This window comes from Talpa europaea, assembly GCF_964194135.1.
Source record: "Talpa europaea genome assembly, chromosome: 2".
In the NCBI taxonomy this organism is placed as follows: Eukaryota; Metazoa; Chordata; class Mammalia; order Eulipotyphla; family Talpidae; genus Talpa; species Talpa europaea.
In genome coordinates this window covers 63694607-63713248 of record NC_140068.1, presented here as the reverse complement: position 1 = coordinate 63713248, position 18642 = coordinate 63694607, and the positions used below count along the sequence as shown (strand labels likewise).

Genomic DNA, 18642 nt, shown 5'->3' with positions numbered 1-18642 from the left:
CTCCCATACTCTGTATGGTCTTGATAGTACACTAATACCTTTTGTGTACTCCTGTTTCACTAGCAGGTAGAAAACATGGTAAATGCCACTTTGTTCAGATAGCTATAAATGAAGATTTGATTCTGTTTTCCTTTCCTTTATATTATCATTTAACTTGTAAGTTTTTTTTTGGAAATAATTTTAATATTTATAAGTGACTTTAAGAAAGTTAATATTTATCGAAATAATTTATTGATAAAAAACATTATACTTGTGCTGTGTATTTTTAAAATTTGATTGGTTTTACTTCATATATTTTTAATATACTTTGGGCTTCTACTTGAGAATCCCTATTTTTTTAATTGTTTAATTTTTTAAATTTTTAATACTTTTTTTTTTTTACATCATTGTTCATTTTTAAACAATATTTGCTTCCCCCACCCCCTCAGGTGTAGTGCCCATGGAGTTCCCTTCACCAATGCACCCGTGCACCATCACCTCAGTCCCCTGTGCTCCTCACTCTCTCCCTCCGATCCCTCTCCCTCTTCCTCCCCTGCAGTATGTTGAGAATCCCTATTTTTAAGGCAAATGAGAAAGAGGTTATTTTTTTAGGAGAAAGTATTAGACTAGTGGATGATTAGACCTTATTTGAGTCATGTTCTGAGATCTAGAAAACTGGTTAGGTACATTAGGGACTAGAATTCAATATTGTAAATACTCATTCTTTTATTTTCTTTGCCTTACTACAAAGCTCCTTGTAATTTCTTCCTTTTCCATTTTTTGCCTTACTCATTAAAACCTACCATACTTGTCTCCTTTGTTTCAAATGATCTAATCACCTTTCTTTCAGCTTGAAATACTTTTTCTTCAACTTTTCAGATTGTTAACTCTTATCATACATAAAAAAACTTTGGCAAGTTACTTTACTAAGTCTCTGGCCTTATTTTCTTCATGGGTAATAACAAAATGACATTCTAGGTCACTGGTTCTTTCTCTCTGGGGTGATTTTAATTCTTTCCTGCAATGAAAGAATCATCCAGTCCAGAGTGTCAATAATGTTGACATTGAGAGACTTTGATTCATATCTGTGATTCATTCTATTTCCAGGTTTAAACATATTAATATTTAAATTACTTATTTCTCATTGTTAGTATCACTTAGGAATTATTAAATAAAATATGTTATGTAAACATTGTTTTTCAGTAATATTTGGTGAAGATGTTGCCTTTGGTGGAGTTTTTAGATGTACTGTTGGCTTGCGAGACAAATATGGTAAGTTAATATCTTTATGTATTAACATTATTTTGTAGAATTTTTACTTAAAGATCTTGAAAATACAAAATATTCTTGTTAAATTATTTGCTTGTCCTTGTTCTGTGGATAGTTCTTTTATGTTTTTCACAACCACCCACAGAATCTTTTGGCCTATATTTTTCCAGATGCATCCTAACTAACATTTCTCAGCTCTAGGTTGTATTACACATATTATGGATTCCAAAATCATCTTCATAAAATATGTTGTTTATCCTGTCACTCATGTTCAGAAATCTTTGATCTCACTGCCTGCATTAGTCCACGTCAAGTCCATTTCCTTTAGTTCAAGATTCTGCCTTATTCTGCTTCAACCTGCATTAGTCAGGGTTTTCCAGAGAAAGAGAAGCAATAGGATATATTTTTATATCTACATTTATGTGTATCTAAATGTTTTCATGTCTGCATCTGTACCTATAAATCTGTATCTATATTTATATCTATATGTTTTGAGAGACAAGGTAAGAGAGACTTACTTTTTAAGGAGTTGACTTACATGATTGCGGGGGCTGCCGAGTCTGTAATGCGTAAGGGCAAGCCAGCAGGCTGGACATCCAGGTAGGGTTTCTATGTTGGAATCTTGAGGTGGAATTTCTTCTTTGGAAACTTCAATTTTATCTCATATAACCTTCAAGTGATTGAATGAGGACCACCCACATTATGAATGATAATCTGCTTTACTTAAAAGTTCATTAATGTAAATGCTCATCATACCTAAAAAAATACCATCAATATCTAGACTAGTACTTGACTAAACAACTGGGTTCTACAACCTTGTCTCATTGACACATTAAGTTAACCATCACATTGTCTTTTTATGTGTTTCACCCCAGCTAATTTGTGTTTTTTGCCTGGTGAGTGATGGACTTTTGCCTTCTGCTTTCACTGATTTCATTTAACTCAGACGTGAAACCATGACTTGCCGTGTAAGAAATGTGTGTCAATCTTTTACTGGTAGGGATATTCTGGAGGTGCTTTTGACTTTTCATTTCTTTACTTAATCTTATCTCCTTCAGAAGTCAGCAAAACTGTTAAATTTAGGGGGAAGAGTTGACAGATAGTTACCTTTCTTCTTATGTCTGCCATTGCCCTGTAGAGCTCATTCTTGCATGCAGTGCAAGGAGTGAGGGTCTTCCAAGATTTTTTTTAAAGATTTATTTATGCATATAAGAACTGTGGTATAATAGTTTAGGGGGTGAGAGAACTGGAGTTTAGGGGGTGAGAGGATTCACCAGAGACAGAATGGGGAGCAGAGCAGGCAGATCTACTGAAATACACTGCTGAGGGGAGCAGCGGGCAAGATAGGAGAGGTCTGCTGTGCCATGTGGGTTAGCTCCCTGGCAGCTGATTGAACTCATGCTGCAGTGGCTGGCAATAGCTTGATAGCACTGTGTCTTTAACCCCTGCACCACATTTTTTTTTTCCTGATTATCGTTCCCACTTGTTTACTCTTCCCTGAGGTTGTTATACATGAACCCAGGGAACCATAGCAGCTTCCATGTCGCTTATCAAAAACTCCCAGGTAGTTCTTCTCTCTTCCCCAGATAGTAGGTAGGCTTTCTGGCTCATGTCCCTCTGCTTGCTTCTGGCCCTCTAACAACTGTTTAGCATTTGAGGTCACTGGGCCAGTCTGAAATAGCTTAGACTATATTGATTCCAGCTAATTCAAATCCTATAAACTTTAGATTTTTCTTATTATTTAAATAGTTGCAAGTGTGAGATTCTTTTTTTTTCTTAATCCAGGTAACATTAGTTTACAACACTAAGGTTTAGGTGTGTACAGCTTCATACCGCGATGCCTGTAGATACCACTGTATGACTGTCACCAAAGGTCTAGTTTTCATCTATTATGATCCAGTTGCCCCTTTGTTTCACCCTTCTCATGTTTCCCTCCTCTCTGGTAACCACCTGTTGTCAGAATCTAAGGATTTGTTCTTGTTTTCAAACTTTACATCTTTTACAATTTAAAAACCTTTATACATTTGATTTCATAAGTAATTCATACACATTGTAGAAAATCATAAAGGAGAAAATAAAAATTACACATACTTCCAGATGTGAACCTAGAGAAAAATCAAATCTGTGTTTCCCGCTTTGAGGTTAGCAATTTTCCCCATGTTCTCCATGTCTGTGGTTCCGAGAAGAGTTGCTGATTTTTCATTTGCTTCAGCTTTTTACTTGTTAGGATGGAATGGTGACTTTCAAAGTCCTGACACATAGAACCAGAAACCAGAAGTTGAATTACACTTTTGTAACGTTTCTGTACCTGGTCTAGCTATACTGCTGAGCAGTTTCTAGCCTTTATCATTGCATCTGCCTGAACCGATGTGGAAGCATGCCAGGTGCTTATTCAAGCGGGAGATTCTTCTGTTGGCTGTCTGCCCAGCTACTCCTCTGAGGTGCTCTCCTCACCATACCCTTTTTGAGGCATTTCATCCCCAGTTGAGCCCACACAAGTGACTGCTGAATTTCTATCTCCAGCCTAGGCATTGGCCTGCGCTTCAGCTCTGTATATTCAGCATACCACTACACATCTTCACCTCGATGTTCCAGTCACTTCAAACTCAGCATTTCCAAAGCTGGCTTTCATGATGTCCACCCAGCAAAACTGTGCCTCCCACTACATTTCCTATCTTGGTGAATAACCATTGTCCGTGCAGTTACCTAAGCCACAAACTGTGGAGATCCTAGTGTTCTTCTTTCTCATTCCTCATATCTGGTCAGGCCCTACAATTTTGTCTTTGACATGATGACCCCTCTGTAGGGAAAACAGGCACAATTTGGGCAGGTTCGTTGTGGATTTGTGCAGATGGATAAGGGATCTCAGAGTTCTTGGTAGATTTGGCAGGTCTTTAATGCTGAACCAGGGTACACAGGCATACCAGCAGGTAGTGAAGCAGGCAGGCAAACAGGGAGTCTGGGAGGCTGGCAGCAACCGAGCCTCCCAGCCTTCTCATGATCTCTGCTCTCTCCCTTTTCTCTGGTGTTTTCTCTTGGTCCCCCTCTCTCTTTATGATCTCCACCTGGGCATCTGTACTTACAGGTATGCGTGCCCTATGTGCTCTGGCTTCTGGTATCCGTAATCCTAGGTATTCATGCCCCGTGCTTGTGCTCCGAAGTGCTTTTTGCAAGTAACACAATATCACATGCTGGTAATGCAACCTGGAAGGAAAGTAAGGCCGCAGGTAGCAGCCATAGCGGCTGGTGGAGGGTGGTGGGAAAAAAAAACCTAAGTAACTCCATTTTCCCTACATTTTTACTTTCCATTTTTACTTTTTCAATTTTATTCCATGATTCTTCATATCTTTGGTCATCTCTGTTTTGACAAGTCATCACTTCCTTAGTCTTCAAACTCCCTACCTTGTTGCCACTGTGATCATTATAAAATGTGTATTTCCTGGCAGAAGATATGCAAGCCTTTGAAATCTGGCCCTTACCTACCTGATCTCATTCACTTTATTTTTTATTGATAGTTGTAGGATAAGGTAAAAAAGTATCAGGCTTTTCTGCCCTCCCACTATTAGGATTGATGATGGATCCCTGCGGTCCTGAATGCATGCCTGATGGCGGGCACCTGGAGTGGGGTGTGGGCATGCATAAGTGGGTACACCTGGGCTGAAAGACTGAGCTTATGAGGGTGGTGTCACGGGGACACCAGCAGAACCATGCGAAGCAGAGAGAACGAGAGCAAAAGAGAAGCAGAGACCACCAGAGAGTGCCGGAGAGCCCAGAAAGAGTGAAGATTTGCTGGAAGGCCTGCCAGCCTCCCGGCCCCCTGGTACCTCTGCCTGCCGTGTACCTGGTAAATCCCAATAAAAGCCTGAAAAGCCACTGAGGGCCCTAGGACTTCTTCTTTACCCCGTCTGCTCGAATCATAGAACCTGCCCTGTGTCCTGCCGTTAAAATAGTGAATTACTCAGTGTTTTCCCAAAGCCCCTGTTTTTTCTCTCTTCCTTTGCACATACCAGCTGACTACCTGGTAAATACCTATTTCTTCTTCCTCTATAAAGCTCTTCCTGACTTTCCAAGCCAACTCAGTCATAACTTTATCACTCTTCAGATTGCATCATTTACGCCTTGTTAGTTGTATTGTAATGTCTCCCTACCAGATCACTGCAGCAGACAGGGACTGGAAGGCAAAGGAGCTTTTAGGTCTCCACTCCTATCCCCTAAAGAAGTGTCAGGCACTATTTATTAAATGAATATTGAGTAAATGTACCCTTTACTTTCATCAAGACAGTGGTCAACTGCCTCAAAAAGGGGATGTCTTTATCTTCCTTTAATAATGATTTATTTTCTCAAAAATAGATTAAAATAAGGAGAAATTTAATTGAAAAAGTTCACTATTCTTAGGGGGCACCTTCAGATTTCTATTTACATGACAGGGAGTTGAGCTAATTAATGACTGATTAAATCTTAGCTTTATTGTTAGCAGCTGCTGTGAATTCAAAATTTGAATATTCCATCCAGGTTGATCAATGTAAACAATTAAATCATCACTACTTCCTAGTGAGTGAGCTTCAGTTTTCAGGAGTAAAGCGTAAAGGAAATAGTGAAGAGAAATATTAAAATAGAGCTTGCTCATATTAAAAAATAGCACACGCCTTTAAAAAAATTTCTGTTCTTTTGTGAACAGGCTAAAATTTTTAGCTATCCAGAACATGTGTGCTTAGTATGTCTTTTGGAGTTAAAGGAATTTATCTTGAAAAGCATTAAAAGATTGTATTGAAATAGTGGTGTATGTTGCATCAAAGCAAAGAGAACTGCTGCGGAGGGAATTGAGTCCTTTCCTGGGAAGAGCTGAGTGTTGAGTGTGAAGGGAGCACCGTCAGTAGGTGGCAGCCTAAACTTTGAAATGAGCCCATCCCTATTCACATTATACCAATACTCTGGAACTACTAAGAGGCATTTTAAATTCCCTCGGAAGAGAGAATATGAAGGATTGCAGGTTACTGAAATAATATTAAGTTAAATATTACTTAATATTAAAAAGGAGTATTTGCATAATTAGAGGCAATGCTATCATCAAAGGAAGGGAGATTAGAGCTATTTTACATTCCATATAATCCAGATGGGTAGGTTTAGGGTGACTATACTTTTCTCCTCCTTCCTTGTTCTTTGATACAACAAAATAATGTGAGTGCTTTGAAAATTGACAAGAAATTTATCAGTTGTTAAAAAAAAATTATTAATGTATTTCATAACAAAAAGGCGGCTTTGGAAATCCATTGATCAGGAGGAATAAGTGGAACTAAGGCAATCCCAGGGTGTTTGTTTTTAGGGTGTATGTGATTTTATTTGAATCCCACCTGTCCCTTTATATAAACAGTGTAACAGATTCCACATGGTCTCACTATTGTCACTACCTGAATGATAGTGTTTGTGTGTGTTTTAGTCAATAAGATTTTGCTATGTAAAGTTCTGGATATGTTTTTATTTAACACTGTTCTGTCCTAAAATGAATGTTGCTGGGCTGTGGTTTACAGACTATGTTTTAGTCTACTCATTGGAGGAAGTTTAGGTGAGAGAAGGAATAGTAAAGGTGTTGCTGAAGCATGTACAGGCTGAAACATCTGTCTTTTCACTAGAGTAGATGTTTCCCATTATTGTATTCATTCTTCTACACCACAGCTGTGGCCTGTTGTAGCAATTCGGGAAAATAACCAGGCATTATTTTCTTATGTGAACATCATAAATTTATGACCAGATACATTGAAACACTAAATTGAGGAATGAAAACTAGGACAGGCATGTGGAGATGAATTTTCGTTTATAATGTGCTAGTATTTGGGAGCGACTATGAGTAATGTGTCTTTATCAGTAAAGTGAAAGGAAAAGACCAGCTGGTTCTCATGGATACACACTTAGGTATTCTTGTGCTTTTAATTTTTGCTTTATTTATTTATTTGCTTTTTATTTTCTGTTAAGAAAAGGAACAGATTTACTTTATGCCTAGGTTTCCTTTACATTTAAAGGCTTTCTGAATTAACAATTATTTATCTGTTTAGAACCATTTGCTTCCTTAGTTACTGAATTTAATTTTCTCTTCATAAGTCCCTTTTCCAGGGTAAATTTTAAATTTGGAGACTGGTAGCAAATCTTTTGACAAGTATCTTATACTTTCACATCAATTATGAAATTAATATCTTGAACAGAAAGAAAATGTGCTTCTACTACAAAGAAAGGGTAAATTGGGTGATAATCATGGTCATGGATGATATCTGGGTCCCATTGCAGAATGGCAGTCTTTGGTGTCTGGGCAATTGAAACTGGGATCAACTTTGTAAATTCATGATAAGTATCCAGGAAAATATATATGATTTATTAGAATAGAATACATGGTTTATTTTTCCTACTGACATCTATATACATATAGATGTATATAGATAGATAGATAGATAGATACACATTTAACTTCTGGACAGATAGAATACTAGCTATGAACTTTTTTTTTCCTCTCTGAAAGATATTTTTAAAGGATTGTTAGTAGCTTTAAGTATTTTTCTTCCTAAAAGTCATGCACTTTAAATTGCTCCAAGTATTATAAAGCTCCTTTGCTTTCTAAAAGCGCACATGTGGTAAAGTAGATAAGGAATATGTTTAATATACTTCTTTAATCTCTTTTTTATCCAGTTGAAGTAGTTACCCTAGAAAGTGGGACGAAAATATTGAAATATACTTCATTTACATTAGTTTCCCTTATATATTGCTTTCATGATCTTCTGTAGTTTTTCATTTCAAAAAATGTAAAATTTAATAAAACTAGAATTGTTACAAATGTATTTCAATTTCTCTAAAAATCAAACTGTGTGCTCGCACAGTTGGCATATTTGTCAGTGACTTAGCAAATTAACATTTAGGAAAATTTTTTTTTAAAGATTTATATTTATATTTATATTTATTTATACAAGCACTGGGTACAGTCAGAAGCGCGGGAGGGTGAGAGAATTCACCAGAGCCAGAGCGGGGAACAGGACAGGCAGACTGACGAAATACACTGCTGAGGGGAGCAGTGCGTGCAGCAGGAGAGGTCTGCTGAGCCATGTGGGTTAACTACCTGGCTGGGGATTGAACTCATGCTTCAGTGGCTGCAGATAGCTTGATAATGCTGAGACATTTAACACCCGCGCCACCAGGGAGGGCCCCTAAGAATATATTTAATATATTTTGTAGGATATCACAACTGGAAAGAATATAAGGACACATTTAGTCTAGTGGTTTTTAACTGGGGGTGATTTTGCTCACCCAGAAACATTTAGACACATTTGGAGATATTTTTGATTGTCACAACTGGTTGTTGCCAGAGATGCTGCTAAACTTCCTTCAATGCACAGGGCAGCACTCGTTCACTAAATGAAGGATTATCTGGCCTTGAATGCCAGTAGCGCCAAGGTAGAAATACCCTGATCTAGTCCATCTCCACATATTATAGAAACTGAAGTCCTGCGAGGTTAAATGTTACTACGCTGCCCAGTGGCAAATAGGTGAGCCAGATTGTAAAACCATTCTAAAACCCAGTCCTGCGCTTTCTGTACTACACGGATTTGACTTATTTATAAATGAGTAATTTAGATATATATAAAAACATAAGAAAGAATAAAAGAAATAAAGCTCCAGGGTTTTGATTATTCATGGAGTAAGAAGCAGCTAGTCATTAGTAACATATTAAAAAGATTTTTAAAATGGGCCTCCCCGGTGGCGCAGCGGTTGAGCGCTGGGTTGCGAAGCTGCCCGCGGCCTCTGCGGCGCCGGTTTGATCCCCGGCTGCTCCCCGGCCATCGGAGGAGGGTCCCACATGGCGCGCAGACCTCTCCTGCCGCCCGCTGCTCCCCTCAGCAGTGTACTTCGGTCCTTCTGCCTGCTCTGCTCCCCGCTCTGGCTCTGGTGAATTCTCTCACCCTCCCGCGCTTCTGACTGTACCCAGTGCATGTATAAACAAAACAAACAAACAAAATAAATAAAACATGCCTCTATAAAAAAAAAAAGATTTTTAAAAATTGTTTTTTGTGTTTCTTTTGTGAATGAGTTTTTTTGGTTAGTTCATTAAGTTGTTCCAGGGTGGCAAATGCTGCTTTGACTTTTTATTTTTTTTCCTTAGTTGATTAAACAATAAATTTTAGAGCTGCCAACAGGTGTTCTCTTTAACATTTTATGCATCAGAGCATCATGCCCTTAAGCCAGTTTTTCCCAACATTATTTGACAATATGTGGCAGACTTCTAATATTATGAAATGTGAGCACCAATTTAGGAGATAGGCTTGGGCTAAAGAAGACTGGAAAAAATGGAATTACAGTCATTGTCGGAAAGTATAAAATTGATTCATATAGCTTTTGAAACAACATAATTAAAAAATAGAAAATAAAACTATTCAGAATAATGCAAGCAGTAAAAGATCTTTGCTTTTTTTTTACATTTTATTGTCAAATATAACATATATGTGCATTTAATTTCAGGGATGGTGGTACTAAGTTAGCTTCCCAAACTTGGTAGCAAATCTTATGAAAAATCTTGTCTTTAGAGTCATACTTCTAATGGGGAAGAGCACAAACTCCTTATTTAGCCTTTAGTATTTCTTGAACTAGGTGCAATAGACATTTTTAATTCTTTTGTTTTGAACTGCTCACTTTCTGATATTTACACATTGAAGACAGTCATTTTTTTAAAAAAATTACTTTTTTATTTATTCTGAATTGCTACTTCTTTGATTCAAGTATCATTTTTAATGGTAAGACTTTTCTTTTTAGATCCCAGAAGTTACCATGGTTGAAAGGGGATCAGTATAATAAATTTTATATAGACAGTTGAGATTGCTCAATATCTGAGAATCCCTGGATTCTCTCACAACTGCCCCCCCCACTCCTTTGTCTTGAGGAAACTGGTCACAAAGATCATTAAATTTCAACTGAGAGTGCTTTTCCTTCTAGATGTTACATGACTGAAGTCTATGGCTTGTGTATGGCAACTTCACATTGATGTTGCACCCAGATATCGAATCAGTGTTGTAACTTGAACCAACGTTGTTACTTATCTGTCTCAGAAAATTCAAACCTAAGTGTTTTGATATTAAATAGTTGACATTCTGTGCTTCAGTTGTAACTTGGAATTCCACTTTCATCACCTTCAGTTCAACTATAAAATCACATAATAATAATTCCCCAGGAAAAATAATTTTCCAGTCAAATTGGGGACTTGTAAAAACAGCTCTGTTTGGGGGATAGCATTAATATAATTTGCCAGATATTTGTTGAGTGAGACTTTCTGTGTAAAGTCTTAAAGGGCTGGAGCATAGTGCTTTGTTTTCTGTTCCTGTTTAGTGTAGATGAGATTTCTCAGTTGCTTTGATTGGCAAAGGGGCTGAAGGATCAGTTAGGTCAAGGCTGGCAAGTGACATGTGCTAAGGAATCACTTGGGAAACCTGTTAGGCAAGAAATTTTCATTTTCCTAGTGAGCAGCTACACCCAAAGGCGCTTTAGCAAAAGTGCTTGACCTTCTTTAGTGGCGTCATGCCATCCTCTTCCCGAGGTCCTCTGGTCACCAGCCAGAAGTTTTGGCATCTGGCCAACCTTAAATTAGCCAAAAGATTTTTTTTTTTTTTTTTTTTTTAATTTTGGCTCCTAAACACTCAAGCTTCATTGATAGTAAGGGATTTCTCATTTCAACTTCTGGGCACGCTGCTCATTTAACCCTCTTTACTCTTTGCCAATTTGGAGTCCAGAAGAAACCAACTTGTTTCTAAACCAAAATGGAACACACACACACAAACATATTATTACATTTTTAATTAATAAAGATCCTGTACATAGAAGTTGAGCATTTTGCTCTTAAAAAGTTGAGATTTCTCAAAACTCAAAAGGGAGCTTTCAAATCACTTTGGAACCATGTTTTAATTCTCTAATCAAAGGAAGAAAGAACATTATTAAATGCATAAACCCACTCTAACTATTCAAAATAAATTAAATACTGTTAGCATAGATATTAAAGAAGGTAGTTCCACTACATTCTCAACAAATTCACAAGTCTCAACAAATTTGTAAGGGCAACTGATCATTTGCCTGAAAAAGACATGCTTTCTTGTCAAATATTCTGTGAAGTTTCTGCTGAAGAGCATTTTAGCCATTTTGCTTTTGATTATTTTGTGGGTATAGATCAAAGGTTACAACTCTGTTTATAACATTTAAATCTTTATATAAAGAAATATGTTAGATTTTGACATATAATTTTGCACCATGTTCTACTTAAAGGTTCCATTTATCACACAATTTGGTGAAAGTGAATCAAAAGGGCGCGAGATCTGTTTTGTGTCTCTAAACTACCCAGCCTCCCTTGATTTCTTTGATCTTATAAGTCAAATTGAGCCAAGTAGTCTCAATGCAGCATTCCTTTCATTCAGTTCTTGCCATATTTCCTTTATTTGCCTTATTATCTAGTTCTTGCTGTTTCTTAAGATACGGACAGAAGACATTGCACTATTCAGCCTTTAGCTCCTATTACCCTTAAATATTTTAGTGAAGTAAAAGCTGAATAACATTTGTTTCTAATTCTTTTAATGCCATCACTATTCATGGTCATAGTGGACTGATTTCTACTCTATTTGAAGAACAGTTAAAAAAAGGAAATGAAAAGGTGAGGTGCAGTGACATATGGGCCTGTGGTCCCTGCCTTTGCTAATTGGTGTGGCATTAGGTGCTTGAGTTGACTTTAATCTCCATCAGTTCCCCCAAACCACGGATATAAAATGTAAGTAAAAACAATGGGCTAGCTATGAAAATTTAAGATTAAGACAAGCCATTTGGCTTTAATCTTCAACTAAAATGCTTCTGCTAAACTCCTGCATAGATACTTTGGAGCCTCTGCTGTCTGGTAACTCCATCAGTTTCTTTGTTCAATTGAGTTTTATAGTTTCTGCAGAACTGGAAGCTGGCCATTCAAAATAGTCCCATATCCATTAAGTACGTGGTGTGAGTGCTAGGCCAGTTGCTTGCAACGAATTAAGGGATTATGAAGGCAGTGATAGACCAAAGTACATTCATTAGAGAAAGATTGATATTGACTTATCCTTGCACACTGGCCAGTGGACACAGGGCATAGGTAGTTAATATTAAACTATCATCTGACAAGTAGAAAACATCCCCAAGCTTTTTTTAACCTGAGGCACTTCTTTAGTATGTCCTGGTAGTATTCAGGTTATTTCCTGTTTATAGAGACAAGTTTATTAGTCCTAAGAACTTGTTGGAAAAGCCATGCTAGGAAGGTAGAGAGGCCTTTCAGTCGCATGTGTGTACATATGTGGAATAAATCTTTATAATTGGTCTCCAGATAGTGACACCACCATTCATTACATAGCACTGCTTCTCAGCCTTGCTGTTTATTGCAATACTGATGTTTAGGTCTCAGCTGAGAGACTGAGTTCTGGTCTGGGGTGTGGTCAGGGTGTTGGGGTTTTAAGGGTCTCTGGGTGATTCAAATTGCAGTCAATTTTGAGAACTGCTCTAGAAGGTACTAAAAATTTTAAGATGTGGTTGCTGCCTTTAAGGAAATCCCAGTACACTTGAAATGCCAAAGCATAATTACATGAAAAGTAAAATAACAGTATAAGGGAAAATAGCAATACAAAACTGTTAGAACTGTCCAGTAACGTTGTTTATTTTATTTAGTCCAGAGTTTAAGTGACAAAGGATGAGTTAAATTGTGCACTGAAAATTTTGATAGAAAATGGTAGAGATTTCTAGATGAAGAGACAAACTTGGGTATCTGCATTTGTTCCTTCCTAAAACCCTACTAAAATGTTAAAAGATCTTCCTTTGCAAAGACCTAAGTACTTAGGACAGGAAGAATGGGATAGGAAAAAACATGAGCAAAATGTTGGAAGCTGGAAGGTAAAGGACTTAGTAGGTTTGGAAAAACAGAATCCAGAGGAATGGGCAGTGGGGTAGCCAAAACCAGCCTAGTTTACATCACAGAATCATTCAAAGGCTCAGAAATTGGCAAAACCAGGTTCTACTGGAATAAGGAGAAGGGGAAGTGGGGGGGGATATCTGGAATAAGGAAAATTGAGTCTTTAGAAAGCCCTCAGATTTCCAGCTTCCTGCCACCACCTGGCAGAATCTTAGAGGTTAATTCTTCATGGAGAGCTATTTTTGAGGTAAGGGAGGCCAGGAAATTGTTTTTATTTTGCTTGGATACATGCTCAGCCAAAACTCTGGGTTCTGTTACTGTAGAAGAAAGGAAGAATGAATATTGAGAGGTAATTAGCAGTTAGTACTATGCTTATATGCACATGTATTTGCTACATTGATATATAATAGTAATGATAATGATGGTGACAATAGTAGCAGTGAACTCTTTCAGTACTGCCTACACACGCATTGTTCTGAGGCCTTTCCACATACTGATTACTTCACAATTCTGTGAAGTTCTTTTATTATCCCATTGTGTAGATGTAGAAACGCATCTAAATACACAGAAAGGTTATGTAACTTCTTTTAAGTTTCACAGGTAGACCCAGACCTAAGACCTTATCTTTCTGTGATTGAACCTCACATTGTAAGTTTTAGAAAAACCTGATTTCTAATGAATGTTGTTTAATGTTTTGGTTTTGTGTGTTCTTTGGAAAAAATGATTATACGGGCATTTATACTTGATGGATATAAGGAATTGCAAGTTTAATAAAATGATTCTATGTATTAATTCAAGTAATTTAACACTTTAAGTCTGCTAAGATCTTTGTTAAAAATGACCATTGAGAACCATTGTGTCTAAATTGAGAAACTCTGGCAGGCATTGGATGCAAAATGACTCAAGAAGGGGTTAATGAAGAGTCAGTCAGGGACACCGATAGAACTTGTGATTCTTTGGAAAATCAAGACAAGTGGAAAGGAAAGGATCTATGTAGACAATTGTCAGGGGTTAAGTCTGCATGAAACAAAATTTCCCTTCCCTGAGCATGGCAATTAAAGAGACAGATAATGACTTGCTAACCTAAATAAAATCAATTTTCATGTAAAAGTGGTTCAGAAGTAGATGAGAAGACTGAGCCTCTGAGGTGATATAATTATCCTGTCATGTAGCATCCATATCAATTTCTTTAATTTTGAAATACTAGATTACCATTTCTTTAGCTGGCCATCTGATTTGGACCAAACTATCAAGTTATGCTTTGTGATTCTTTTTGGCTTTTCTCTGACCTTTTCTTTAAAAATTTGACCTAACATTAAAAAAGAAGTTAATATTCAGTTCATTTCAAGTTAAACTCATCCTTCTGCATATATGTGTATTAGTTTTCAATGAATGTAGAACACGATTTTCCTTGCATTTCTGCTGTGGGTCCTCCAAACACCTCAGATTTAATATTTCAAACCTATCAAGTTCTTTTCCTTCGAGTTTCTCTCTCCTGTTCCTACTGTCACTATTATAGTTCATGCCCTCATTACTTTGGATCTGAATGATTATATTTGTTGTGAGTCTGAGATCTCATTCTCTTTTCTAGTCCAGTTTATATTACATTGGTGAAATTATTTTTTTCCAGAAAACAGCACTGATCACAATTATTTCCTTGCTTAAATCTCCCACATATTGAATAATAAAATTCAGCTTTCTAAACTCAGATATTAAGTGACCTGGTTTTGACTTTTCTTTCTAACTTTGGCCTCCCCGCAATCAACCCCCTATTCTCATACCCTTGGCTATGTTCATTCTACTGACCAGTTGTACTCATGCTTCTCTGCTCCTCTGCCTTTTTAATACCGTTTTGTCCCTCACAAAGTCCTCCCTCTGCTTCAAATCTGAACTGCACTTCCAGACATAGCACATCTTCCTCACCACAGCCTTTGCTACTAGAAGTAATTTCTCTCAACTGTTCTTGTCATTTCCACCTAGCATTGCCTCTATAATGCCATTATTTTTAAATTTTATTATTTATATATGTTTCACATCATTGTTCATTTTTGTACAATGTTTGCTTTCTTTTCTCAGGTGTAGTCCCCATAGAATTTCCACCACCAATTCACTTGTGCATCATCATCATGGTCCCGTGCACTCTTCCTACCCTCATTTTGATCCCTTTCCCTCCCCTGCAGAATGCCTCTGATTTATAGTTGGCTATTGTTTATTTTTGTTTTGTTTTGTATTGTTATTATTTTTTTCCCCTGATGTCTTATTTGGTTCCCCTATATTCCTCCTATAAGTGAAACCACTATTTTTCTTTTTCCTTCTGACTTATTTCACTGAGCATAATTCCTTCTAGCTCCATCCATGTTGCTGCGAATGTCTTAGTTTATCTTTTTTGATTGCTGCATAGTATTCCATTGTGCATATATACCACATCTTCTTGATCCAGTCGTCCATTTTTGGGCATTTGGGTTGTTTCCAAGTCTTAGCTATTATAAATAGTACTGCAATAACCATGGGGGTGCAGGTATCTTTTTGATAGGTGCTTTATGTCCTTTGGGTAGATTCCTAGAAGTGGAATTGCTGGGTCATATGGTAACTCCATTTTTAGCAGTTTGAGGAAACTCCACGTAGCTTTCCATAGTGGTTGGACCAGTTTGCACTCCCACCAGTAGTGCAGGAGAGTTCCTTTTCACCACATCCTCGCCAACATTTGTTGTTGCTAGTTTTTCTTAATATGTGCCATTCAAGGTGGTTTCTCATTGTGGTTTTGATTTGCATTTCCCTAATTATGAGGGATGTTGAACATTTTTTCATATGCCTGTTGGCCACTTAATCTTTGACAAAGGAGCAAAAGATATGCAATGGAACAAGGACAGTTTGTTCAAAAAATGGTGCTGGAAAACTGAATCACCATAAGCAAAAGAATGAAAACTAGACCACTACTTCGCACCATGCACAAAAATGTCATTATTTTTATTTTGTCCCATCCTGTATTTTTATACACAGTTCATCTTTACATTTTCCAGGAGGCTAAAAAGGTACTAAACATGGAAATTGGTTGAATGAATGGAGTGGTCACAGTAGTAATGGTTCCATGATTTAGTGCAAATAAAATGATTTAAGTCTTTAAGATTTTTTAAGTGACACAGTAAGAGTATTTCATATCAGGAGGTGACTTTTTTTTCATTTTTTTCAATTTTAACATTTATCATTTTTTACATGTTTTTAGACAATATTTGCTTCCCCCCACCACCTCAGATTGAGTCCCCATAGAATCTCCTTCCCCAAGGCACCCTTGCACCATCAAGGAGGTGACTTCTGATGAAAATTTTTTTAAAGCAGTTGTGAGAGTTTAAGGGACCTTTTCAAAGTATAGTCTATCCATTTTGTCCTGTCTTTATTTCATTGTGCAGAAATCTTTTTTTAACTTCTTAGTTTATGATCATGTCTTAGGTATTTCAGTGAGCTGAATATTATCCATATTGTGTGTGAGATGTCACTTTGTCATGCTGTCTTAGTGAGCTTGTCAAGTATCACCTGGATGACACACGTATACTCACACACACATGAATTCACACATATTTTACCTGAAATTAATATGTTGGCTGACCATGTTTTCCAACACATGGACATTAGTTAAGTGGATTAATGACTTCAGTAGCTTGATTAAGGATCAATGCCAGTTCTTTTCTGTCCTTTGGTAAATTTCATTGATGTGTTTTCTGTTTCTGTTTACTTATTGAAGTGTGAAGTAGAAAGGTGCTGTAAACAAGTAATTAGTTTGTAGGAATGATGTGAAGAATATTCTTGGAGTAAATTGATTTTAAAGGAAGAAAAATCTAGAACTAGCAGAAGTAATTATAATGCTTTAAAACTATTCACATTTCAGATTTAGAATAGAAAGATAAAAATGAATTTTCAAAATAATTTTTCTTGGAGGGGGCAGGTAGTAATTTCCTGGGCTTTGAAACTGTCTTACTTATGAAACCATTTTAAGGATCATGCTCTGCTTGTCTATGAGCCTTGCATTAGTTACTATAAGCAGTGGGATTCAGATATTTTGAAAAGAGTAGATACAATTAGTGAATGTTTATTTTCTGGTTAAAACTGGTTCTTCATTCTCTTGAGCTTTATTTTATTAATAGCTCTTCAATTAGGATTTCGAATTGGTTTAATGTCAACTTTCTTCTGTTTACAAAGGGGAAAGCTCATTTATTTTTCATGCATCTTTGTCATGTTGTTCCTTTGCTTCTGAGAAAAGGGCACCAACCTATTTAGATAGGGAAGTTTAGGCTATTTATAAAGCTAGGCAGGTTAATTGAAATTGACAGCTTGGTAATGTCCTTGTTGGTGAATGACGCACATGGGTTTTAGATGATGTTGGCATGCTGTTTTCACTTACAGTCAGGAATCAGCTGGAGGGATTTGTGCGCTTTGAGCTTTACTGTTGACGTAGGTACTGAGTACAGATATGTTTTAGGAAACATCTCATTTCCATATAAATGAAGGAAGATTAAAAAAAAATTAGATGGCATGCCCTTAAATTCCAGCTGGTATGACAGGATGATGAAAATCTTTTGACTTTCAGGAAAAACATCTTTGGTTGTATTTAAGTACAGGGAAGTCATTACAGGTTTATTCAGAAATACTTTTTGTATTCATTTTTTGCAATCTTTTTTTAGCATCATTTATATATTCATTTATTTGAAAAATTACATTTTTAGTGTGTGTTTCTCTAAATTGCAACTTTAATCTCTCAATATGTTTTAGATAACTTCATGTAAGAAATTTATATAGTTAGAGCAATAAACATATCAATGTGACATTAATAATTAAAGGTAGAACAACCAAAGAGTTTGTCTATTTTGTTCTCCCAGCAAAACTGATTCTTTTTTTGAGACATAGTATATATCAGTTTGACTGAAATGGTGTTTGTGTTTTTCTTTGTGAATGTTACTTAAAAGAGAGTCTAACTTAAATAGCTGTGTACATCCTTCTTAAAACCTGAACATTCAGATTCTGAACATTTATTTGTTTAAATTCACTTTTATTTTAGATAAATTTCCCATTTATGGAATCTCCTTGATTGAAAGATTATGTATAGAAACAAAATTTTACCTTAGGTACAAGTGTCAAAGCGTTACTATTTGAATTTACTAGTTCTATCTTCTGAGATTAAGTATCCCTTATCTCAGCCAGTGCTGGGCAATTCCTGAAGATGTCTGGGGCTCTGGGAATGCTATGTTGGTTTTGTATTGTCAAGGTCACGCTATTACATTTGCATTTGCAGATTACCCTGTCATAAAGCCCTAACACAAACGTATGGCGAGTAGCACTCAGCACATGTTTCATTTTGTTTGCTCATATAACCTTGAAGATGTGAATAGTGTGGAGCCACTGCTTCCATGCAGACATCTACTTGAATAGAACTGCCATCTATTGGAATCCAGTATTTCTCTTTT

The 18642-nt window shown here is 36.7% G+C and overlaps 1 protein-coding gene across 1 annotated transcript in view; it reads left to right on the top strand.

The window, feature by feature from the left end:
- BCKDHB (branched chain keto acid dehydrogenase E1 subunit beta) overlaps positions 1 to 18642 on the top strand; it is a gene marked incomplete at its 5' end in the record, with an annotated part of 180772 nt that overhangs the window by 12962 nt on the left and 149168 nt on the right. Inside the window, one exon of the mRNA XM_084228864.1 lies at positions 1183 to 1251. Coding sequence (XP_084084990.1) covers positions 1183 to 1251 — 69 coding nt within the window. The remainder of the gene's footprint in view (positions 1 to 1182; positions 1252 to 18642) is intronic.